The sequence below is a fragment of the Rhamphochromis longiceps genome, linkage group LG20 (assembly GCF_057381845.1).
Source record: "Rhamphochromis longiceps isolate RC_006_pf linkage group LG20, R_longiceps_female_GT1.1, whole genome shotgun sequence".
NCBI classification, from domain to species: Eukaryota; Metazoa; Chordata; class Actinopteri; order Cichliformes; family Cichlidae; genus Rhamphochromis; species Rhamphochromis longiceps.
The window spans coordinates 3,206,387-3,230,565 of NC_140576.1; the positions used below are offsets into that span (position 1 = coordinate 3,206,387).

The 24,179-nt window shown below is 40.9% G+C and overlaps 4 protein-coding genes across 8 annotated transcripts; 1 reads left to right on the top strand and 3 right to left on the bottom strand.

Moving 5' to 3' along the window:
• Positions 1-89: 89 nt before the first annotated feature.
• Positions 90-2,651, bottom strand: naa10 (N-alpha-acetyltransferase 10, NatA catalytic subuni). 3 transcript variants are annotated; one of them, XM_085393786.1, is made up of 8 exons: positions 2,471-2,651; positions 2,242-2,340; positions 2,063-2,121; positions 1,932-1,977; positions 1,441-1,556; positions 1,246-1,290; positions 664-749; positions 90-525 (listed from the first exon to the last, which is right to left on the bottom strand). In XM_085393786.1, exons 1-8 carry the CDS (start codon positions 2,489-2,491, stop codon positions 323-325), a joined length of 675 nt encoding a protein of 224 aa, XP_085249912.1. In that variant the 5' UTR covers positions 2,492-2,651; the 3' UTR covers positions 90-322. The 3 variants fall into 3 exon arrangements, with proteins under 3 accessions (XP_085249912.1, XP_085249913.1, XP_085249914.1); XM_085393787.1 differs by having other exon boundaries at positions 90-515; positions 663-749; XM_085393788.1 differs by having other exon boundaries at positions 90-505; positions 665-749; positions 2,471-2,650.
• A 927-nt stretch (positions 2,652-3,578) lies between these two features.
• On the top strand, positions 3,579-10,339 carry LOC146644653 (ceramide kinase). The gene is made up of 13 exons (XM_085393773.1): positions 3,579-3,946; positions 4,943-5,038; positions 5,229-5,366; positions 5,518-5,646; positions 5,735-5,798; positions 5,892-6,037; positions 6,123-6,197; positions 7,064-7,216; positions 7,498-7,603; positions 8,130-8,233; positions 8,967-9,163; positions 9,243-9,559; positions 9,718-10,339. The coding sequence occupies exons 1-13, from the start codon at positions 3,823-3,825 to the stop codon at positions 9,830-9,832; spliced, it is 1,764 nt and encodes a 587-aa protein (XP_085249899.1). The 5' UTR covers positions 3,579-3,822; the 3' UTR covers positions 9,833-10,339.
• A 665-nt stretch (positions 10,340-11,004) lies between these two features.
• LOC146644654 (glucose-6-phosphate 1-dehydrogenase-like) lies at positions 11,005-15,189 on the bottom strand. Its single transcript, XM_085393774.1, has 12 exons — positions 14,775-15,189; positions 14,148-14,185; positions 13,900-14,008; positions 13,604-13,821; positions 13,365-13,523; positions 13,079-13,204; positions 12,896-12,989; positions 12,609-12,795; positions 12,239-12,474; positions 11,679-11,755; positions 11,398-11,490; positions 11,005-11,306 (listed from the first exon to the last, which is right to left on the bottom strand). The coding sequence occupies exons 1-12, from the start codon at positions 14,973-14,975 to the stop codon at positions 11,216-11,218; spliced, it is 1,629 nt and encodes a 542-aa protein (XP_085249900.1). The 5' UTR covers positions 14,976-15,189; the 3' UTR covers positions 11,005-11,215.
• Positions 15,190-15,576: 387 nt separating this feature from the next.
• Positions 15,577-23,821, bottom strand: galnt6 (UDP-N-acetyl-alpha-D-galactosamine:polypeptide N-acetylgalactosaminyltransferase 6 (GalNAc-T6)). 3 transcript variants are annotated; one of them, XM_085394652.1, is made up of 11 exons: positions 22,515-22,854; positions 21,919-22,407; positions 21,373-21,545; positions 19,423-19,572; positions 18,015-18,249; positions 17,809-17,926; positions 17,519-17,719; positions 17,241-17,372; positions 17,046-17,147; positions 16,802-16,960; positions 15,577-16,332 (listed from the first exon to the last, which is right to left on the bottom strand). In XM_085394652.1, the coding sequence occupies exons 2-11, from the start codon at positions 22,395-22,397 to the stop codon at positions 16,222-16,224; spliced, it is 1,860 nt and encodes a 619-aa protein (XP_085250778.1). In that variant the 5' UTR covers positions 22,398-22,407; positions 22,515-22,854; the 3' UTR covers positions 15,577-16,221. The 3 variants fall into 3 exon arrangements, with proteins under 3 accessions (XP_085250778.1, XP_085250777.1, XP_085250775.1); XM_085394651.1 differs by lacking the exon at positions 22,515-22,854 and adding an exon at positions 23,628-23,821 and having other exon boundaries at positions 15,578-16,332; XM_085394649.1 differs by having other exon boundaries at positions 15,578-16,332; positions 21,919-22,853.
• Positions 23,822-24,179: the final 358 nt, after the last annotated feature.

The window sequence follows — 24,179 nt, forward strand, 5'->3', positions numbered from 1 at the left end:
GTCAAATAAAGACCAATTGAAAAGTACAGGCGGTCTTAAACCTCACACAGCTTTTACAATGACAATAATCCAATAAAAATGACCAGACCAGTAATTAATTTGTATTTAATTTAGATAACTGAGTAGATTGATGCTATTAACAAAGTCTCTGCTCATCACTGCAGGAAAAAAAAAATAACCAGAATTACCAAAAATAAAAAAGTGACGTAAATGTTGGAGCATTTTTGGTGCCGAGATAATCAGTGTGTAAGGTCAGGGGAAATGGCAAATAGATAAAAACTGGATGCAAGGGATGATTTTAAAAATGTCTAAAGCTGCAGTGTCACTGTGAATCAGAAGAGGAATCTTTAACATCTGTGCTTTCTGTTGCCTCGCTGACTTCGCTCAGCTCTTTGCTCTCTCCTCCGCTGTCTCTCTCGCTTTCTCTCTCATGGTCACCGGACCCCGACGGACTTTGGCCAGATTGTGCCTCTTGACCCGGCACGCGTGCTCCGGGTTTCCTCAGCTGTGAGATGACCAGGGGACCCAAAAAAAAAGAAAAGAAAAAAAAGTAACGCATTCAGATTTTGGTCACATGCTCATATTAAGGGGCAATTCAGAGTGAGTGACAATCAAACTAAAGTAGCTCATATTTTTTTTTTAAAAAGATGTAAAAATCAAGTACCTCATCAGCCATGTGGGCCAGGTCTCTTTTCATGGCGTAGGCATCCTCCCCATCTGCGTAGTATTTGGGCTCTACTTCACTAATCCTGTGAAGGGACAAGATAGTAGATCAGTTAAAGTTGGTGCAAAAACATTCAGCTGTTCAGCACATTTTCAAACAGAATTTTAATGGATTTTAAAAATGAGAGTTATAGTTGAAACTATCACTAATCCAACCAACATTCTTTCATCTATATACACAAAGAAACAATCATGTAGAAAATGACCCTTAAAACTATTTTTAAAGCATGGTGAGGGAAAGAAAAAAGTAGACTGAGCCTTTAGAGACTTTAAAAAACAAAACAAAACCCAGTAGTACCTGGGAATAACAATCTTATAATTATCTACCAATATAAGTAACCATCACATTTGTGATACAGTTATCTGATTAATTATACTAAACACAGGTCAAATTATATCAACTACCAGTATAATTAAACTATTGTAACCCAGCTGATGTAAATAAAATAAAAGTTGTAGTAGTACATGAATTACATTTAAAAAACTTAACAGTAATGTTGCTAGAGAAACAGAAATACTTACTGGAATTTAAGTGTGTTTGAGTACAGGTGCAGGGCAGCTCGGTTGCTGCAGTGGGGAGAAAACATTTCTTGAAAACAGGAGCACTTACAGATACAATTGGAGTCAGAACACATTTTGTACATAGGAATTCATACAATCATTTATGTACACAAAGAGATAAACCCTAGTTTGCAACAAGCCAAGAGTCCGCAGTACCTCTTGCGAACATGAAGTGAGACATATTTAGCATTGAAGTTTTCTATCATGGCCCGACTGGCTTGATCCATCAGCTTCTGAGCCAGCCCCAGACGTCGGTGGGACCGCTTTACTGCCTAGAAGACAGAGTGTTTTAGGTGAAGCTGGTGGTTTAAGAGCTAAAGATGTTAAGATTTGAACTTGGAGTAACCAAGAAGGATGCGATCAGAAATTAGTACATCAGAGAGACAGCTCAGGATGAGCAGTTTGGAGATAAAGAGGCAAAGGTGAGCTAGTTTGCAAATGTGCAATAGAATAATAGTGGATATATTATGGAGGTGCCAGACAGTAAGAAGTGATGAAAACCATGAAGAATGACAGAGGAAATGCTAGCGACATGATGAGATTGGAGGCAGATCCGCTGTGGTGAACCCCCTAAAGGAGCACCCAACAGAATATGAAGAAAAAGAGGCAAAGGAGTTGTCTGAGGTGTCGCAGGTGCTCCGACTCACCAGGGATGTTATGTGTCCATGGGGTACATCATCTGGGTCCTCCTCCCTATAAAGAGTTTGCAAAAGTCATAAGAATCAATGCGTTTTCTTAAAAGTGACAGCAGGATACAAATATGCTCGCTAATACTTACATCTTTGCGAGCACATATCCCACAATTTTCCCATTTTCATCCTCTGCTATATATGAGAGCTGGAACGATTTAAACGGAAGAACAATTAGAGACATAACCGTACACATTGTAATGGTATGTATGATAGGAGCAGTGCCATTAGCAGAGACAGGGAAACTGGAATCAGCACTGCTCGTTACCTGTGGCCATGACAAGCCGTGATAGAAGTAGTATTTCATCTGATAATTTTCTGGAAGACACAGCAGGTTACAGTGCTGCATGTTCATTAGGTCCTCCGGCTGAAAGAAACACATAAAAAGGGTCACACAGCTGACCGGCGATATCTGCTCAGCTAAACTGCAGCCTGTAACGTTAGCTTAGCTCTGTGCAGAAACAGCGTGGCTCTCGAGTGAATTTCTCTATACTTACCCGTGCGTTTCGTATGTTCATTTTCCAATATCAATTACTAACAAGATTATGAAAATCAAAAAAATCTATTATACTACACTGGTCAAATGATTCATAACAGTTCCCCTACGGGGTTAAAGAGCCTGTTTCGCTAGCTAACTAAATGGACGTGCTAGCAAGGAAAGCAAGAGGAAGGAGCGTGCCACAATAACGTCATACACGTCCGCTCTGCCGGGATTTCAGAATAAAAGTTGTACCTATTGTATTAATCGGATTTATTTTGAAAAAAAAGTGGCCATAAACCCTTGCTGTGGCCCGACGGTGGCTAACATAGACAGACAACTATAGGTAATTTGAGGTTATACATTTTTGTAAATTAACACGGAACTGATGCACACATTTTACTAGACAACATTCTCTGTTTAGATGAAGATTTTTAAATAATATGATACAAATGCAACACATTTTCAAACACTTCCAAACACAAAAGAGGATTTTTTAATAGACACTGGATTAAACAAACTGTTGTTGAAAAAGTTTATATTAGAGATTTAAAAAAAATGTAAGAGCAATCCCACAAAACAAAAACAAACAAAACCAAACCAAAAAAAGCCTGCTAAAATATAAAAATGTTGCTTCAGCACTAATCAATTAATACTCTCAACCTTCGGATAAACTGCCTTTTATATCCTATCGTTTACTGCAAAATCTTTTTTGCAGTAAACGATAGTTTAGTTAGATAGTTATTTATTTTACTTTGCTGTCCTCCTTGCTGCATATGTCAGATTTATAGTGTGTCTCATTCTGTTATTCAAAAGTCTCATCCTTGTTAAAAAATAAATTACGGTAGACTGTAATTTTAAATACCATCTATCTTCTACTTGTCGCCCTATATTAGTCTACAACATGTATTATTAGTCTTAATATTTGATGATTTACAGAGGCTTCCACACTCAAAATATTTAGATGACGTATTTAAATGCATTTAAATTCCCCATTCTGTCAACGAAGCAATGCTTTTAGGTCAATCAAACAGCGAGAAAGCACACATTCGCGTCAGATTAGCCTACTTGGCCACATTGCTCCAGGTAAACACCTGGCATCCAATCAGCAGCGCAACATGCAAATCGAGCAGGTATCAGAAGAGCAGGATGCAGATAGGAAATGGGTATTTGCAGAATAACGCCCGTGTATCGGGCGGTGACTTCAGCATTTTAAAGGAATAATACTCTGAGCCTGTATTCAGAAACTGAGTTCAGATCGCCGGTGTCTGCACTTCTCAGGCATGCAAACACCATGGGCATAAAGTGTGATCAGGAACGCGTTTTGGCATACGGGAAAGACTGACTCTGTGACTGAGAGCGCTTTTCCAGATGGAGACTGACCTGAGGTTGGAGTCAAGTTTGTGGATCGGAAATAAAAGATATCGGGCCGTCCTCACAGGTTGGCATTTGAAATGGACTGAGGCGGATAAAAAGAATGGTGACAAGAAAACAGGTAAGTGCTCGTGTATCTCCCTCACATCTGTATCCTAGATGTTTAATGGGGCTTTATAGAGACTGTGTTTAAATGAGAGCGCGACACAAACACTCAGAAAGTTTCACAATGCACTTCTCCCCTGTTTTACTTAACATTTAAAGAGCCAAATATAAATGTGCACACATGGACCACTTTGCAACACCACATTTAAAAGAGAAAGTCTGCTTCGTCTGCACTGTACTGACATAAACTGAACTGAACTGACAAAAAAAAGACAGTGGCCTACACCACAAACACCAATTACAAACTAGGCGTTAAGTTTGAACACAAGAAGGGGCACATCAATTGAATCTAAGTGCATGCAGAAAACGTGAAGAACGAGTTGAGCAGCACAAACATGACACATGACCTACAAAGGTAGTTTACTAAAAACACAGCCACAAACACACCCACCTCCTGGCATAATATTATAAGCCAACACTGAGCTTAAATTCTAGTTTGCATTTTTTTTTAAAAAAGTGGGGTTTTTTTTCTGTCTCATCCACAAATATAGGTGAAAAAATATTTTAATACTGTCCAGTTAAAACCACTAACACATTGTGATTTATGATACACTGCCATAGTAAATTATGTAGAATTTGATCCTTTTAGGTGTGCCAGTCAGTCAGCAGACACAATAAACCTTCTCCATCTTATGTTTTTAAAGGTATCACATAAACAATAGCTCAGCTCTATTCAAGCGTCCTCGTGAGCCACCGCATCTTAATAAAGCAGCAGCATAAACGAATAGGGGCACCATGATGAAACTGAAGCAGCATGGAATTTCAGCTAGCATTATTGTATTGTTTGGGCCTGAGACCTGGCAAGGAACCAGCTGTATCATGCATTAATTTCTATGACAAGTGAAAAATGAGAAACAATCCTTTTGTAGAGTTAAAAAGTTCACTCAGTTGCAGCGACACAAAGAAACATGTTTAATCAATTTTTTCACATTGTGCGTTTGCGCGATTGAAGTTTCAGTACCTGTGGCAGAGGTGGTTGGAGTGGAGAACGGTCGGGTGGAGATCTTGCCCCAGAAGTCAGTTGAAGACACAGACAAAGATTTCACAGGTGGGTTTTAGATGACGGTGGAGTTCGAAAACTATACACCCAAGTTCACAGCTTACTTTACAATTTTGTGCAATGTGTGCCTGTAGCCCCCCCTACTATCATCACCACCACCACCACCACCACTTCCAACAGTTGATACTATGGTTTTACATCATGGTTTCCATTTCTTGTATCTGTCATCTGCCTTCAGTTTTCTACATCAAGCGTAGCAGGAGTAGAAGCACTTATGGGTTGTTGTGGAACCTGGGCCGGACCCAGTTCAGCTGCCCCAGTCGGGTCCTCAGAGACCAGTGGACAAATCACCTAAGGACTGCCCTCAAAACTCACAGTAGGGGTGGATAATTGGACTAGAAACACAGCTGATATTTAACCTTGTATTTCTCCTAAATAGACTATTATTTTACTTTAACAAAAAAAAAATCTGTTGCATATCTGACGTTTTGAGCTCCCATCTGTGATATTCAACATGCATCTTTCAGGTCCTTTGCGTCCACATAGACTGTTGGTGTTCATCAACCCATTTGGAGGAAAAAAGAAAGGAAGAGAGATCTACCATTCACTTGTTGCCCCTCTGTTTGAGCTGGCTGGGATCAGCTCTCATGTTATAGGTAAACTGATCGCACAGTTGATGTTTAAAGTTTAACTCTGACACACAGCCTTACAGTTTACATGTAATCATTATATAAACTTTTTCAGTGACTGAACGGGCTAACCAGGCCAGAGACCACCTCTTGAAGAAAGATCTGACAGGCTTTGATGGGTAAGCGCTATCAGCGCAGCGGTATAAATACTGTTGTGAAAGAGCACTGTGAGGTGCTTTCATAATAGAAACGATTATGTTTGTTTATTGCAGTGTGGTCTGTGTGGGTGGCGATGGCATGTTCAGTGAAGTACTTCATGGTTTGATTGGGCGGACACAACAAGAGGCAGGTCTTTGTGAGACTGATCCCGCTGTCACATTGCAGCCATGCCCACTTCATATTGGCATCATCCCTGCAGGTTGTTGTTCATAAGCAATTATAAACTGATGGCTTCAGATTTAAAGGTGTCACTCTCACTTCCTGATATGTGTTATCTATTTTAGGTTCCACAGACTGTGTGTGTTATGCCACAGTGGGGGTTATTGATCCTGTTTCTTCAGCTTTGCACATCATTATTGGTGAGGAAATATTGCATACGGTCATGTGAAAAAGAACGTTTTCACAAGACTCTCTGCAGCTGCGTGGAAACTAAGTACACCCCATGTCTCAAAGAACTATATTCGGTAGCAAAAACTTGAAATAATTATATTCGTATTACCACTCTTCTTTACAATTTTGCTTCAGTTCATTGAGGTTTGGATATTTTTGTTCATGCACAGGTCTCTTAAGGCCCTGTCTGATCTGGACTTTTACTGGGTCATTGCAACATCTCGATTCTTTTCTTTTTAAGTTATTCTGTCGTAGATTTTGTGCTTGGGGTCATTGTCCTGTTGGATGACCCCATTTGGGACAAGCATTAGCTGTCAAACAGATGGCCTCACATTTGACTCTAAAAAAACGAACCCAAATCCTCCACCACCTTACGTGACTGTGACAGTCGGTATTAGGTGTTTGTGGTGCTGTGCTTGGTTTTTAAGAAAAATAAAGCACCGTAATGTTAAGAAATGCCCTTATAAACTTTTCCAGATTGATGGTTTTGAGGTCATTGCTGGTGCCCTTCCTCCTTGGCATTGTGTTAGCAAACACCTGAATGCTCCAGATCTGCACACTGCAAAATCTTCTGCTTTTATCGAGGTGCTCACACTTATGATAATCAATAATCAAGTGCATTTGATTAGCAGTACCTGGATGCTACTTCCCCTCAAAATTCCTATGGAAGCAGTTAACAGTGTATCGATGTTTTCATAGAATCGCACAGTCTTGTGAAAACTTTTTCTCATGAATGTAAAGGGAGTGTAACCCTGATCATATATATTTTTTTCAAAATTGGAACTGTATAAATAAGTTTGTATACCCACCCCTTGATGCCCTCAATGCCTTGCAGGAGACTCTCAGCCATTAGACGTGTGTTCAGTTCACCATGCTTCCACCCTGGTACGCTACTCGGTATCTCTGGTGGGCTATGGCTTCTATGGAGACGTACTAGCTGAGAGTGAAAAACACCGCTGGATGGGACCTCTCAGATACGACTATTCAGGTCCAGACCGATGATTCTTTTAAAACAAAGCAAATGACAGTCTGCTGAAGAACATTCTGTCAGATTCTCTATATTTATTTTTATCTCAAAGTTAAAAATTCACCCTGAAACTGTAACTGTTATCAAGATGACCAAATTGAAAGTCTCTAGTGGCATCTGTGCTTCCCTTTTCAGCATTTGCTATAGTAAAACCACTGTTGTTCTATTTTAAAATCTTGCACATATACAGTATCTGGTGTTCTGTATTTTTACCCAACCTTAATTTTTTTTCTTCTGTATAGGTACAGTTGTGTACCTGAGCAACAGAAGCTATGCGGGCATAGTTCAGTATCTACCAGCAGACCCACTGCTCTCCAGCCCTAAGGATAAAACGCGCTGCCTCTCAGGGTAAAACGCCTACTAGAAAGAGATAAAAAGAGACTGTGCTCTTCCTCCCATTGTTAATGTAACTGCAACTTTCACTTGCAAGTCAGGCCAAAACGTGACCTTGAAGAAAATATGAAAGCCTTTAACTTTTTTTGTTACTCTGGTGGGGGTTTTAAAAAGGAAGATCATTTTTAATCTTTTAATTTGAAAGCGAGAAGGTGCCCTTGTGAGGAGCATCATTATTATTCAAGGACTAGTGAAATGGGTCAAATTCACTTTGAGATACTGTAACTGCTACCCCCTGTAGCAGGGACTCGGGTGTTGGTTGCTCGTTCCTTGAGGAGGGTAGAAGAGACATAGCAAGAGAAACTTGATCTAGTTGAAAGTTGAGACCAAGCCTCTTGTTAGTACCTTAGTTTTTGTTTGGAGCAGGTGTCTCTGGCTGTCAGCGAATGGATTATAATGCTCTTATGAATGCTGTTGCTAAGGTCAGGGAGCTTGTTAGTTCACAGACTTGAAGGAGAGTGAAACTCTTTGTTCTTTTTAGGTGCAATGTGTGCTCCAGAAGTACAGAGCGACTATTCCCACACACTTCTGATTCAGGCTCCCTGTACAGCTCCCACTTCAGCCAGTACAGCAATGACTCTGAAGGTAACGATACAAATACTCGTAAATTCTGGTACATGATAACAAGATAACATCAGACAGCTGCTGCAGATTGGTGCACATCTCAAATGTGGACTGTTGGTTTGAGCTTGACTGTGGATGCTGTTTAAGTGCAGTGAACTCACTGTCATGTTCAAGAAACCAGTTTGGGATGATGAGAGAAGAAGCCATCCAAAGATGGGTACCCTGTGACACTGACTGACACCACCACCCTTAAGTGTTGATGCAAGGCAGGATGAATCATGTTTTTATGTTGTTTATGCCAAATTCTGACTCTACCAACAATCAAAACTGGAACAAAAGTGAACCACAAAAGATTTTTTTTCAGTGTTCTGTGGTCCAATTTCGGTGAGCCTGTGAAAATTATAGCCTCAATTTCCTGTTTTTAGCTGACAGCAGTCGCACCCAGTGTGGTCTTCTGCTGCAGCCCATCTGCTTCAAGATACAACTTTTTGTTTGTTCAGACGTGCCCTTCTCTATACCTTGGTTGTCACGACTGGTGGTTTGAGTTTTTCTTGCCTTCCTGTTGTTGTCCACAACACATATTGAAATAAGTAAAATCACACAAATGTTTTTTTTCCCCATTTCCTTACTCTATTAAAAATTGCCTTATAACCCCTGGGGCACATTGGCCAAATATTATTTTCTTTTAGAAATCATCAACATCTGCTAAAATCGTTCTAATTGTAGCTTCTCCAATCTCTTCGTCTCTCTTTAGGTGAATGGGTGAGTGTGGAGGGCAGGTTCAGGTGTGTATCGATCACTTGTATGTCCAGCTCATGTGCCAGGAGCCCATTAGGTCTCTCTCCGTCTGCTCATCTGGCAGACGGAACAGGGGATCTCATCCTAGTATGGGACACTCACCCACTGAGCTTCCTCAAGTTCCTCTACAGACACACAAGCACACAGGACCAGGTATATCACATTCAGCTGAAAACAAATGGACTGAGAAACTTTAGAAACTGCTTGACCCAATCGTTCCTGCTTCTCCTAGTTTGACCTGCCGTTTGTGGAGGTCCATCGAGTGAAGGCCGTCCGTTTCTCTCTCCCAGATGGCAGAGAAGAAGAGGTGCACGAAGGAATCGGAGAGCTGAATCGCGCAATAGGTGGCGAAGAGCGAGAATACGTGGACACTGTAAGCAGAAATGGATCTCAGCAGCAATTGGCACAGAGTGTGGTGGAGCGAGAGACGATGAACGAGCACAAAACAGTGGCTCCCATCCTGTGTGGTCTGTGCTGCAAAAAGACTCCAGCTGTGTCCGTGTGGAACTGTGATGGAGAGATTCTGCCTTTCACTGAGATCTTCTGCAGGTAAGAGCACCACCCAACATGTTGTTCTACAATTCAATTTTATTTATACAGTGCTAAATTACAACAGTTGCCTCATAGCCCTTTGTATTGTAGGGTAAAGATCCCACAATACGTTATGAAACATAAGATATATAATTAGATTTGTTCACTTCTGTCAGGATCCACGGTCAGCTGGTACGTCTGTACGCCAGGGGCATTGAGGATGGAGCAGCCATGCAGAACTGCAGCCAGGAGAGTGACAAGAATAAAAGTAGATGCATCACATACAAATAGTCTGAAGAATGGAGTGTTTGCATCGTGGGACTGATTTGTGAATTTATTAAAAAATTAAAAAGCCAGACTTGCTTTCTGTGATTGCCAAAAAGTTCCTTTTATTTCAGGTACTTCTATGGATTATCTTCATTGTAATAATGATGAAGACTATTTATTCTTAAATGTGCATGTGTGTGTTAGTTGACTACCGCTTGCTAATTTTGGGGGCTTTTTTTCTCAGTAAACTACATTAATTTATACAGTATGCGGCAAGTGAGCAGCTTGTGGTCTGAATTTTATTTATGTGCACAAGTTTTCAGAGAATAGAGTCATGGGAAATGCAAACAGAACTTGAAAGACAAAATCTTTGTGCAATGACTTTTTATTGCTTGACTTTTTATTGCTTGATTGTTCAGCAGCAGTGCAGATTGTATATCCAGCTGAATAAAAGGTGAATGATTACTGGTTCTACATTATCAGTGAACAATTTTCTAGCTTCACACAAATCTATGAAATGCATGACAATTTACAAACATATATGGCCCATTAAAATCATTACTTCAATAGGTTGTCACAAGAAACTACAAATAGTTGTTTAAAAAGATGTTTGTTCTTGCTGCACTTCAAAGTACTGGCAGGATCACTTAATGGTCTATTACTGATGTTAAAGAAACTGTGTGCATGCAGTTCCAGTTAGGCCTTGAACCTAGCAGAGACAAAGTACAAGAACCAGAATCAATCTGGTGAAAACTGCTGATAGAAATAGAAAAATATAAAGCCATTTGAAAACATGTTTATGCATTGTAAGAGATTAACATGTTAGTAAGAGAGTTCTTAGTTTAGATTAGAACATACCTGAGAGTTCTTACCTGACGCCAGACATTTAAATGTGTTTCCTGCATGACTGATACTAAAAGAGGCTCCTGTTGTTACGAACCAGGCCAGCAGGTCCTTCTGGTATACATAAGTCTGTTTATGACTCCCATTGAGCATTAGTGACAGTTGTAAACAAAGGCCTTACAATACAGTGAACAATCTTGAATTCTTAACAGTTAAATGGCACAGCCAGTAAATAATTATCCTATACTAGTATCTATAAGATACCATAAAGGTTGTAGATTTTCCATGTCCACAATGTCCAAAGGTCGTAGGAATACAGATATTTGCAAAGCTTTTAAAAAAATTGCAAGAAAAAGAGTGAATGATGATTTATTTAGAAATACCAGATTTACATCAAAATCAGACTGTTACAGCTTGTTTTAATCTCTGCTGTCATAATTAGTCATGAAAAGCAGTGCTTTCTTCTGTGCATGCAGAAATCAATCAAGTGCAGCAGTGACTGCAGTAAACTTGATTGTTTGTTTACAATCTTTTCTCAAGTACTTGATTGTGAGACAGAAAGAATTAAGCGGTGTGGGGCTGCACCCACTTGTATGTTCCCTCATAGCGAAATCCCACTCTCTTCAGGAGATCGTCTGCTTCTCTTGGACCACGACTGTGGACATAACAGATAAGATGGAAAGAAGAACTGTCACTGTTAAAGTATGATATGCGTATTTCATTCTGCCTGATAAAACAGTATTTACCTTCCATATGTGTAGGGAATGGGGCGTGGCTTCTCTTTCTCTACTTGGTGGAGGAGGGGGGTGAAGATCCTCCAGGCCTCCCGTAACTCATCACTGAGACAGAAAGATGAAAACATTTCAACAAAAAAATAAATAAAAAGAGGGAACACTGAAAATCACTGCCTAAAAAATTAAAAAGAGCTGTTTAAACGTGGCCGGTGCACATCTCCAACTAAAAGTGTTGATAAAATATTTGGCAACAACTGTGCAGATGTGCTCATGTTTTCAATGATGGCACCTACCTGCGAACAAAATGCATTTGATTTCCACAGAAGACATCCAGTATGAGTCTTTCATAAGCATCTGGGAGCTTCACATCCTGCAGATAGACAGCAGCTGTTAAACTCCTACATGCATACTAAGTTCAAGTTTACTGGCCTACAGTATCAAGGATAAGTAACAATGGGACATCCACCATAAAAGTCTCAAAATGTATTAAATATAATATTATTTTAAAAGTGATTTATTGTGCTTTTTTCCAACTCCATCTATTGCCAAGAGAGTCTTTGAAGAACAGGTGGGTGTCACTGCTGTACTAACATCTGGAGCAATTTGTCTGAGATGACTGGATTAAGGATTTCCACACATACTGACATCATTTCAAGGTAGAACAACCCCCCCAAAAAACTGAAGCAGTCTAAGCCTAAGGTTGTGGCTCACAAGGATTGCTCATAAATAAATTGTCTTTTCCTTACAGAATATATACATTCTGTAAGGAAAAGCATAATACGTTTCCTGCAAGAGTAAGAGTTGCTTCTGAAAGCTGGATTACAATTAATATTTTGACATGAGCTTGAGGCACCTTGTATCGACTCTTGTAGGTGAGATCCAGCTCAGTCTCCTCTGGATTGAAGTAAACTCCAGGCCTCTTGGTCATCATTTTTAAGTAAATGGCTTCATCTGGCTGCACCCGCACCACCAGCTCATTCCTCTGACAGCAATCACCAAAAATGTCTCCCGGCACGTCAGTGAACTGCAGACGTACTTCTGCTTTCCGCTCATTTAGTGCTTTACCACAGCGCAGAATAAAAGGAACTCCTGATGTACATGGTGTGCATGGTGCGATGACATACATAATGGATGCAAAAGCAGAAGGAGAATTTAAGGAGGCTTGATAAAATGTAGACTAGGAGAGACAGGTGAGGAACAAAAAAGCTGGACTAAAGCCTCACCATCCCATCTCTCATTCTGGACATGCAGGACTGCTGTTGCAAAAGTTGGTGTCCAGGAGTCTTTGGGCACCGTGGGATCATCAAGGTATCCCAGTCTGGATTGACCTTCCCCTTCAGGATCTCCGACATACTGGCCAAGCACAACATCTGATACTTCAACAGGAGGTATACACTTCAACACCTTCACCTAGAGTTTGAGAAAAAAATGGGGTGGATAAAGGATGGCGAAGACTTGATAATCGTGCTATGGAAAGCAATTCCCAAATTCTTCCAATCCCTGGTTTTACCTTCTCATCCCTCACATCATCTGGACTGGTAGAAGGAGGTTTCTCCATTGCAACCAAACAGAGCATCTGGAGAAGATGGTTCTGCATGACATCTCTATATTAAGAAGAAAAGAAAGCAATGAGGGAAAGTTTACAAACTAGCTTTTTTTTAACTTACATTTATCTGAATGCAGTCTCTCTCACCGAATAATACCAAAGTCATCAAAGTATCCTCCACGGCCCTGAGTGCCAAAAGGCTCCTTGAAGGTGAGAACCACACAGGCCACACTGTTCCTGTTCCATATGGGTCCAAAAATGCGATTTCCAAACCTGGAAATGAGTGAGTAAAATATTACTAAAACAAAACAGGAGGATGGAAAAGTTGAATAGTAATGAATACTTCTGAAATTCAGCAATACTGTCTATGACAACCTGAAAGTTCATTCCTGTGATAATGTCCACCCAAAAAAGTCTGTACTGAGCTTGTTACCTGAGCACCATGAGGTTTTGGACCATCTCTTTTCCCAGGTAGTGATCTATGCGGTAGATCTGGTTCTCTGTAAACAGGGACGACAGGTGGGTTGACAGTTCCTGTGAACTCTGGAGGTCACGACCAAAGGGCTTCTCGACAATTACCCTGTTCCAACCTCTGCCACAAAAACAGTGGATTAGGAAAATGCAATCAACACTAAGTGAGATATTGATTTTAAGGACTCGTCAGGTACTAACTTGAGGCTCATGCAGTGGGTTCTGATGTTTTTGCTGACATGATGGTAGACAGTCGGTGGTAGAGCCAGGTAGAAAAGTCTATTAGCGTTGGCGCCCCCAGGGAGAGATGACAGATGTTTGCTGAGTTGGTCGAAGGAGCTGCCGTCATCATACCTGCCACTCAGGTAGGAGTTTTTACTGAAGAAGGCTGATAGGTAGTCGCTTTCTTCATCACTGACCTGAGGAAGATGTGGAACAATGATTTCTGAAAACACAAAATCTTATCTTTAATAGTCAAACACCCTTAAAGGTATTACCTTCATGTGGGGCAGACATGCTGCCTTGATGTCCTCTACAGTCAAGCTGGACCGAGCAAAACCCACAAAAAACGTGTTGTCTGGAAGAAGGCCGTCTCTGAATAACCACCTGAAAAATTCAAAGGTAGCAATGCAGAAAACTTTGGCCAAAGGTCAAACTCTTCATTACACAAGGTGACCAAACAACTTTAAAGCACAGCTCTGTTATTAATGTAGCTGCTGTGTGCGTGCTGCAGTTCTTTACTCACCATAAGGTTGGATAGATCTTCTTTTTAGCAAGATCTCCCTGTTTAAATCATACAAATTAAAAAAAAACAAAAAAAAAACAAAAAAAAAAAAACGTTTCTTTAGATCTATTCACAGTGAACGGACACTCAGAGTCCAAAGACTAAGTAAACTTTGGAAATAATCACTGTGGTGCAAAAGAATCTGCAGAGTAATTGAATAAGTCACATTTTCCAGCAACACACCTGATCTGCAGAACTCAGACTTGTAAGTGTGAATTAGGTTACTTTAAAAAAACATTCATGACCGATAAACATGCAACTGGTACTTTGTTCCCGGCTCAAAGCCAAAAACGGTGAAAATGTTTTCGCTGCTAAATCATCAGCTTCTATTGTTGCTCAACAAAGGAAAAAGTAGATGCAGCACATTTCAAACTGCATGCGCTCACACCTGGCTTTCATTCGGATCACCACACTGCAACAATATGTGAATTATTTTTATGCACGTTTTTTTTTTCCTCAAACCAGCCCGTGACTTCAGACACCGCGATGTGTTTAGAATACGGTGCTACTACAAGACCAGTGACCACATTAAACGAGACATTTTCATCATATGCTGCATGAAAGAGCAGTTTTAAGAGCTGTACTCACAGATGCTCCCAGTATGATGAATAAGTGTGTATTGGAATGACTTGACCGCTCCTCCCCGTAAAGCTCCCTCCTGAGCTGCCCAAACACCTCCGAGCGAGTCAGACTCTCTGAGCTCATCTTCTGACCCATCTGTTCTTCGACCGTCTGCTGTGACCACTCGTTTCCCTGTGGCTGCATGACACTCGACATTTCAGCTGTCATCCTCGCCTTGCAGAAAAGTTTCCCGACTGTGTGCTGCCACCTACTGTACAAAATGGGTAATGCATCTGTGCCATTGCTTCCTCCAATGTAACCGCTGCCATTTACTCTGCTTTTCCATAAATCTCATTTGCATATGAAATCAAGAATCCTCACAGTCCATCAGCTGAAGTTTGATGAACCTGCTCAGTGGCGTTAAGTCACATTTCAGGTCTAATCACATGAATTTAATGCCATGAATGTTTCTTGCTCCTCAGCCACTCCTTAGATAAATGTTGCACAACTGCCTAACAGGTATCTCTGACAAAGCAAGTCTTAACTCTTTGTAGGAATGAGTTCTTATCAGACTACGACCCTGGACACAGTTTTCTCGGGCTGTAAAACGAATCATGAAGCGTTTCCAGGCTGACAGCTTAAGGCTACCGTAACTTTGAAGCCCAATGAGTTGATATTGCAGTATCAGTAACCAAAGAGTCTTTGTAAATTATTCCTTTACTTCTTCCTAGGAGTGGCTACATTTTGTTAATCAGTGCCAACCATTGCCCAGCTAAAAAGAAAATTAAGATTAGTGCCTTATGTAATATTTATCAAATATATACAAAGAAGCACAACGTACAACAGAAGATTGTTACAACTCCAATATATTTTAGTTTTTATGTATAAAACTTTCAGGAATAGTCTTGGCAATTAAAAACAAAATAAAACAAAAAAATAAAAACCCAAAAAACAAAAGACAAAACAAACAAACAAAAAACATACTGTGTACAAACAAGCCCTCATCTAAAACATAATTTTTATTTAAAAAGCAGACATCTGTTACTCCTCAGTAAGATATAAACTTATGATCACATTCAGTGTCTGACAAAAACAAAGCAAGAAGAATTTTCCAAGTTTAGGAGCAAATCCAGTCATTTAAGGTCACGTTTTCACAGCTTCGCCCTGATCAAGGTGACACTCCCAAGTGCCGCAGCCCAGACGCTGAAGATCCCCAACCACCAGCAAATGTCTTTGCAGAGTTTCTTTCATAAATAAATTTAAAATGAACTAAGACCACCCCAGGCATCTGACAGATGTGACCGTCTTTACCTTGTCCCTCCTTCTTTAAATATTCATTCAGTATGCGCCCCAAGCTTCACAGCTTCGGTGAAGTTCTACTCGATCAATATTGATGTGGCTCCTTTGTGCCAGGTTTGAGAAAGGGGGGGAGGGTAGAAGGTATCAAAGGTCACCCGGCGGGAAGACTGGAAGGTCAGGTGAAAGTCCAGTGCTGGTGGAGTTCGGCAGCATTGCAGTCCATCAAAATCTGGCCTCCTTTCAACGCTAAACATTGTCCACTGCTTGGATTCTTCAGAAGATTTTCCTGAAGAACAGAAGGAGTTGGCAAAACTCAAATAAACATAATAATTAAAAGAAATAACTGTTGTTTGGATACAACAACAATTGGTTAAACATCTAGTTTGAGAAAAATCACAACCATCACAGGAGATTTAAAGCAAAAGATGGCCCTGCTGAAGGTAAAATCTCCCTACCACCACCTCTAAAGTTTTCTACCTTACATATTATATATCATGCATTAAAGCAGTTCAGAGTGTACACACGGCAAGTTGAGGTTTTATAAGTTTTTCTTTGCGATGACCGTCCACTAGATTTTTCAGCAACCTCATGATGACACTCAGTAAGCTCACTCTTTTCCCCCTTTATTTCCCAGTTGCAGCTACCTGGAAGATGGCTGTAGCTTTACATGTGGTGGACAAGTATGATAGCGATTAGCTGCATTTGGCCAAATGTTAAAAAAGAAAAAGAAATGTTGGCCTCCAACTGCTCCTCACCTCTGTAAAGACCCACTCCTGTTCAGGGGCCACACTGGTACCTTTCCCCTTAAGCCGGCACAGCTCAAGCTTCACCGGGTCTGATCCCACCGCCGCATGAACACACAGCTGTTTTCCAATGTTATGACGCAGCTCCTTATGAGACGTATACTCAAAGTACTAAAGGACACAATCATCCAATTAGAACTCGAATGTTGAAAAGCATAATCAACTTGTCTTTAACATACTGCATCAGTTACTTTACCTGGTTGCCTCCCATGTTGTGACAATGATACATGATGAGAGGTTTACCCCCCTGGTTGTTCTCTCCAGCATCCAGGCACATATTAGACCCTAAGTTTTTAATCTGGACCAAACATGGACACAATAATTAAATAGTGCCACAGGTACACATCACATGTTGCGCATTAGATGTTCGCTATTCACAAAACTGACTCACAGATCCAGATTTTTCTGGATTTAAGTCCGGAATAAAGATCTCTGGGTAGACTGTATTTAGGTACCAGCTGAAGTTCTTGCAATGAAGCCTCTCTCTCAGATTCAGGCGATCAGAGATGTCTCCAAATCTATGCTGTACAGCAAAAGGGGCGTTATTTAGAAAAAAAACAAAAACAAAACACACTAATAAACTTATGAGTACAAAATCATATCAACATGAGTCTGAATTCCAGCCAAAAAGTATCAGAACAAGGGTGATAAATTATTCTTAAAACTGACCTCACTGGCCATAACTGCTGCATTTTGGTTACGCCGATAGTAGATCTTCTTGTAGTCATCCATCCAGACTTCAGCTAGGCGCACCTGGTTGCGGGTGATGACCTCAGTGCCCTTGGGGAAGGTGTGGGGGCTCTTGGTACGGAAGACGTGGCCCACCACAGAACAAGGGATGATCTCTAGCTGACCCCCACACTGCCACACCTGAATCAAAAATGACACTCAAACTCAGTAACAGGAGACTTGTGACAAAGTGGATCTGTGTAAGCAGAGATTAGATAAAGAGGTCTGACCCTGAATGACATTTCCACATTTTCACCGCCCCAAATCTCCATCTGGTCATCGTATGTTCCGATGTGTTCAAAGTACTTTTGTGAGATTGCGAAGAGACCTCCAGCAAAAGTGGGCGTTCTGAAATGTTCATAGTCAGACAGAAAACCAATCAGGTATTTTATACAATTCAGGAAGTTGAACGTGACACCAACATGACTGTTCTTACTTTACAGGGTAGGTTTCATCCTTGCGTAGCCTCTTTGCATCCTCGGGGATGGGTTCCCAGCCAAAAGACAGGCTCCAGTCAAAGTTACCTCTGTTATAGGCGCGGTTGGTGGCCACAGGCTTATGGAACTGGAAGCTGTTGAGGTCAATGCTGCTGATTTCTGGACTAACCACAGCAGTGGGTTCCTCAACAATTCGAGCCAGTAAGGGCTCGAGCCAACCATGGAAACACTCGCCTAAACGGGGAAAACAGGACAGTGATGGCTTCATATTTCTTAATATCAACTACAAAAATAATACCACATTCAGTGTAACATATAGACCAGGAATGTCAAACATAAGGCACAGGGGCCAGAATCGGCCAGCCAAAGACTCCAATCAGGACAACTGAACAGTTTTGAAAAATATGAAGGAGGCCATAGATTTTTGTGACTTAACTGTATTTTTGTGAGTTTTACAGCTTTGCTGCTGATAAAGAGCCATTCATGCTACAGCAAAGTAAGTGAATAATAAATAATTTTTTTAAAGAAATTAAAAAAAATAAAAATTCTGTAATTTTACACATTTATCATGAAGAAAAAACAAGATTTGCTGTTGAAATTGCACTTCTTTATCTTATTATAAGAAAGGATTAAATGTGTGGTTAAACTTTACACTGATACAAAGTGGAGTTTCGTTTGTCTGTTCCACTCAAGATCAAAGTGGGTTCCTTTTGACCCTCCGTGTAAAATGAGTTTGACCTCATATAGACAGTAATGACAGATGTTTGCTGGCATTATATTTAGCTGAATTTTTCTTTCTTCTGTGTGAAAATATTTAAATGTTGATGGAAAACACTGTAAATGCACAGACCAAAGTAATTAAGGATCTTGTATGAAAACGCTGAACTGTATCCGACGGTGAATCAGTTAGGCAGAAAGAGTTTAACAGTTACTAAATAAAAAGAGCGTAAAACAAAAGAGATAATTTCAACAAGCTGAATTGATTACGTGTGTCAAATGCAGCAGTCACTAAAAGAAGAGGTGCAGGTTTTGACTACATCCGTTTCAATACTGCTTCATTAAAACCACTCCTTTTCTGGGGTCCTGCCCTTAAACTATGTGGTTTTAATATATTCATAAGCAGCGCATAAAACCAACACTTATTTAGTAGTACACGTAAGATGAAATAATCACGTATTACAAAATATGGACAAGTGAAAACTGTGTGGGTATGTGTGTATATGTATACGTTTACTGCTGTAGTAAACACTTGTATTAGAGTACTGGAGTATTAGATTATTTACAGTATTAGAAGCTGAAAAAGCACATACATTTAACCCTCCAACTCTGAAATGCCTCAGTAAATCACCTGGGATGATTAAAATGGAAACTTTGACTTGTGTATTGTTTGCATGTGCGTTTTCTCACAGTGTGCATCAAGGAAGGTGAGAACTTCAGCTTGCGCAATACTGGCACCAAGAAGCCTTGCTGTGATGAGGCCCTTTCTCTCTGGCTGCCTCACCACACGGACAATCTTCAGCTGACGTATATACTCCTCCAGCCTGCTCTTCAAATGCTCTGCAGGGAAGCAACATAATCATGTCAGTCCTTCCTTTACGTAAAACAAAAGTTGTCCTGAGGCAAGCTGCAACTTTGCTGCAATAAAAGTTACTTTGTAATCAATGCGGTTAATGTGACAGACATTAAACTTCAAACTAAGAGCATTTAGTGAAATGACATGAAAAAGTCAATCATCCATAAAGTTTGTACCCATGAGAGCACTGAAAAAAGAAATACCAATGAACTGTAAACACTGCTCGTAAAACTAGGTTACATTTCCTCTGCAGAAGCCTTCTTGACCACAGTGAACACCACATTTCTTACAAGTTTCAGTCTAACTGAATCCTCCAGCTTCGCACCATGAGCATTATGAAAGCGATCTGTTAGTCAAATGAGAACCTCACATACAGTAGGAAATGCATTTGAGGGTGCCAACATGATATGAGTGAAAACTGCTGCAAAAAAGGAAGAAAAAAAAAGATATTTTAAGCTCATCTAATAGGCCACCAAATACCATTAATGAACAACAGGATGCTTGAGGTTTTTGATGACGTGTAGCAGTGGGCTCATTATTTTAGTGCGATTGCAATCTTTTAGCTACAACATTGTAGTAAACCTGACCTACAAATAAAAAGGCATTCCAATGACTGCACAGCTTAGATTCGAACTAGAGAGCAAACCATAACAAAGCGTCTTTCTATGAAACAAATGGCATGTCAGCAGATTTACAAAAACAAAAAAAACAGGTAAAAATGGTGAAGGTATGCTGATGCACAACATTTACCATTTCAAAAAGTGAGTAGTCAGCTTTGACAAACAGTGTAAGCAAAGTCATATCACCTGACATGCTGGATTGTATAAACACTTCCCATTTTGGAAAGCAGTGAACAGAATATTAAAAACAGGTCTCTTATCATAACTGTTCTGCCTGCTTTCACCGTGTTGGAGGTGCTCCCAGCAGGCTTTCTATCACCCTGCAGCTCATATTCACTGTAGCAAACCTTCTGGACATTTCCCTGGTAAACACAGGGTCATTCTCATATATGACAATGCAGACCATTGTTTGCCTGCTCTAAATGCAAGTCTCTTCACCTATCTGTAAAGCACTACTTGCTTGCATTTTATGAGCAAGCTGCTAAAATCCCAAGTGAACACTCTAGTTTATCTTATCAAAGCTGATAAAGCGACTGAATTATTGCCCTAAAAATCCTGAAGGTCAGTTTTATTAAGTTGAGCCTTGTCAGATTTTCAGCATTTATCCCAGTTATTGCTTGACAGCTATTCCAATATTATAATATATATACACACAAAAAAAATAACCCACATCCCAGTGATTTTCTTTCACATTAAATTAACTATTCATGATTACAGTTATATCATGTAAGAAGTATTACTTTCTACAGGTGACAAAGTGGGGCAGTGGTTAGCACCATCATGTCACAGCAAAAAGGTTCTGGGTTCAAATCTAATGATCATCTAATGGTCAAGGGCTGCCCAAGCTTCCTCTTACAATCCAAAGACATGCTGCTAGGTTAATTAGTAACCAAAAGTGGCCACAAGTATAAATGTGAGCGTCAATGATTGATTGTCAGCTAGCACTGCAACAGACTGGGAGCCTCCCCTCCTCCTATGATGGCTGGGACACAATTTTATTTACATTATTTAAAAGGAAGAAAAGGAATAACTTTATTATTTGCTTTCTAGCAATAAAACTTTACTCCAACAGTGCTGTATTGTCACACACCACTGAACTGAGGCTTCTTGTCAGAGTCCTCCACATCACATATGCTAAGACATTACATGTTTTTTAACCCTTACCTGCAGTACTGGCATCATCTACCAAAATGATCTCTTTTAGTAGGATAGCAGGAGATGTGTGCAGGACGCTGAACACCGTCCTGAGGAGGGTGGACCAAGCCTCATTGTGGAACACTATAATAACACTGGTGGTAGGCAGAGGAGGGCAGCGACGAAACTTCCTCTCTACGCACCTGTGGGTGTGTGTGAGAGTGAGAAGCTTTCATGGTCACGGCCTACCAGGATGTACAAATGTTACGCTACACAAACAGAGCGGATTCAACTATTTACAACAGATTGCCTTGCATTGTACTAACCAGGATACTGCATTCTGTGCATACCATATTTAAAACTGGTTACAGTAAGAGTCTTTCAACTAAGTGTTTTTTTTTCCCAGGGAAAATGGGAGCACATTACGCAAACAGATGTAAATAATTCACCTCTGTGAGTATGACCCCAGCTGTGATGCAGCACATTATCTGGCCTGTGTACATATCATCATACTTGCTGGCAAAACAGAGACTTGTCCAAGCTGTGTACGTAATAAATCTGATAACATGCTCTTACTCAGGAGGCCTGGTGTCATCCCCCAGACTGCGGCTGAGCGAGATACGGTCACTGGCAAACTGGTTGAAACAATGCCGTGTCATTCCCTCCTCCTTCTCCTTCTCCTCCCCTGGGGTCATGCTGTCTTTTTGAAACGCTCTCCCATCAGCCCCTGGAGCTTGGGGGTCCTGTGGTGGTCTCTCCAAGTGAGGTTTGAGCTCAGCCTGAGTGTACAATCCACTGGGGCACTTGGTGTCTTCTGTAGGCTGCTCTTTTACTGGTGGTGGCTGTGGAGCGCCGATCTGGAAGCCAATATTGTTGACAGCTTCTCGGACCATCCCCATTACCTTGTCCCTCTTTACCACCAGATCCTGTAACCAGGGGTCCCCAGCTGAAGAGCCAACATCCCTCTGAAGAACTACCAAGATCACCATGAAGAGAGTCCCCCCAAGGAGCACCAGTTTAAGGGGGGACATCCGCCGGCGTATAAAAAAACGCATTCTCTTAACGCTGTTAAGCAAAAAAAAAGGAAAAGAGTAGAAGATGTAGAGTTTGTCTGTCTTGAACCTAACTTTGAAATACAATCCAGTCAACCCCCACACGCCTGTAACCCTTACCTTTTTTTCAAGCTGCTAAACAGTCACCGAGCTATTTTTACAGTAAATACAAAAATGAAAAGCATGATAACAATCCCTTAAACCGGCTTGCGCCTCTACAAGCGTCAACGGTCATTGCAGTAGGTAATCTAGCCAACCGTGCTCCTCCTCCTGTGTCTCTTTAGGAAACAGTCCCACAGGGCGGGTAGGTAGAACAGGGAAGAGGTGAGCGAGAACAAACACACCACACCTCTTTGTAAACACCTGAATTCACCTGTTCTGGCCACAATCCTCCACGAGCCACGTGGCAGCAGGTGAGCCTGACCCTGCAGGTCCCATTCCAGTAAATAGGTGACGCACAATGCATTCCCTCAAGACACCCACACCCAAAGACACCTCATCAGTAATGATTATCTGTCACTTGATTCAGGAAGTAGTTTTTTGCTACGTGGAGCATGACAGGAGCATAACTTCACCCAGCCTTGGAGGCTGTTTTCTACTATGAGACCTGAAAAATGATATCATTGCAATCCAGGACGTCCACGTTTCCTTAGCTGACCACTGTTAAGTAAGAGACCCATCACTCTTACTTGGTCATAATTAATTCACTTAACAAGCCAGCTGACTTTCAAACTGGCTCAACAGGACATCCAATATGGAGTTCCACAGGAGGAAATAAAGAACAAACCTTTCATTCATTCACTCATAACTCTCACATAAGTAAATACTGTGTAGAATTTACATCCCATTATGCCTACTCTTCCTTATCAGGAAGGCAAAACTTCAAATGAATCTATATCTTTAGGACTATCGTAGCGCATTTAGGCTGTGGTCAGCAAGATGCTGAGAGTGCAGACAACGCAGACAGCGGGCCTTCAGCGAAACGCGCTCACAGTAGAAATGAAAGAGGAAGAGTTGGTTGCATATGTCCTGGTTTAAGGTTCAAGTAGGGCCATTAAAAGCTTTAAATATAGCACGAAAAATACGCGTCCTGAGTCGTCTCAGATAAACTAGAAACGGCTCATTTTGTCCCGTGAAGCCAATCTGGCAATTAAGGTCACAGATGACACAAACGGCTCGCGACTAATAGGTGGGTATTGTAGATGTTTCTACACTTTAAATACTGCTACTTACCTCAAACCGACAAACAGCCGTCATCTGCACCTGGTCCCTCAGGCTCGATATTCCTTTATTGGTGTGTGTTCTCACACACGACGCGTTTTAGGGGATTTTTTGTTCCCTTAAAGTTTCCAAACAGGAGTTTAGCGTTAACCGGTCTCCCAGCCAGTGCTTTCACTCGAACAGGTGCCATTTGTTGAAATAATTAGTTAAAGTGAGTCCCCTGCTGGCGGCGCGAGTCTTGAACTTACACTTATTTCCGTGCGTCACATCTCACGCGCCAATTTTGACGATGGCACGAGGACCTTTCTTGAAACATACGAAATACTACAAAAATAAGAGCCGCAATTTAAAGAAAAATAAAATAAAGCTGCGGCGTTTCTTTCCCCCCACAAAGAGCCTCACTTGGGCTGCCAGCAGTTGAGACAGGCCACTGTTACTCGCAGGGAATACACATTCGTGCTGTTTTTCATCAGGGATTAGGAGGAATTTATGTCACTTAATTAATGTTCAGCATAGAGTGCTGTAAGTGGCATCGCTATTACCTCAACAGAAATTCATTATTTA

Coding starts and splice junctions, on each gene's coding strand:
- LOC146644653 (XM_085393773.1), top strand. CDS start 3,823: ATGGAGACTGACCTGAGGTTGGAGTCAAGTTTGTGGATCGGAAATAAA. Junction 5,367..5,517: donor GACTGCCCTCAAAACTCACA/GTAGGGGTGGAT, acceptor TGCATCTTTCAG/GTCCTTTGCGTCCACATAGA. Junction 7,604..8,129: donor AAAACGCGCTGCCTCTCAGG/GTAAAACGCCTA, acceptor TGTTCTTTTTAG/GTGCAATGTGTGCTCCAGAA.
- galnt6 (XM_085394652.1), bottom strand. CDS start 22,397: ATGCGTTTTTTTATACGCCGGCGGATGTCCCCCCTTAAACTGGTGCTC. Junction 18,250..19,422: donor CACCTTCCTTGATGCACACT/GTGAGAAAACGC, acceptor TTCCCCGTTTAG/GCGAGTGTTTCCATGGTTGG. Junction 17,720..17,808: donor ATGTGGAAATGTCATTCAGG/GTCAGACCTCTT, acceptor TTTTTGATTCAG/GTGTGGCAGTGTGGGGGTCA.
- naa10 (XM_085393786.1), bottom strand. CDS start 2,491: ATGAACATACGAAACGCACGG. Junction 1,978..2,062: donor GGATATGTGCTCGCAAAGAT/GTAAGTATTAGC, acceptor AACTCTTTATAG/GGAGGAGGACCCAGATGATG. Junction 1,557..1,931: donor ATGGACACATAACATCCCTG/GTGAGTCGGAGC, acceptor TCTGTCTTCTAG/GCAGTAAAGCGGTCCCACCG.
- LOC146644654 (XM_085393774.1), bottom strand. CDS start 14,975: ATGACAGCTGAAATGTCGAGTGTCATGCAGCCACAGGGAAACGAGTGG. Junction 14,186..14,774: donor TCATCATACTGGGAGCATCT/GTGAGTACAGCT, acceptor TGATTTAAACAG/GGAGATCTTGCTAAAAAGAA. Junction 13,524..13,603: donor ACCCACTGCATGAGCCTCAA/GTTAGTACCTGA, acceptor TTTTTGTGGCAG/AGGTTGGAACAGGGTAATTG.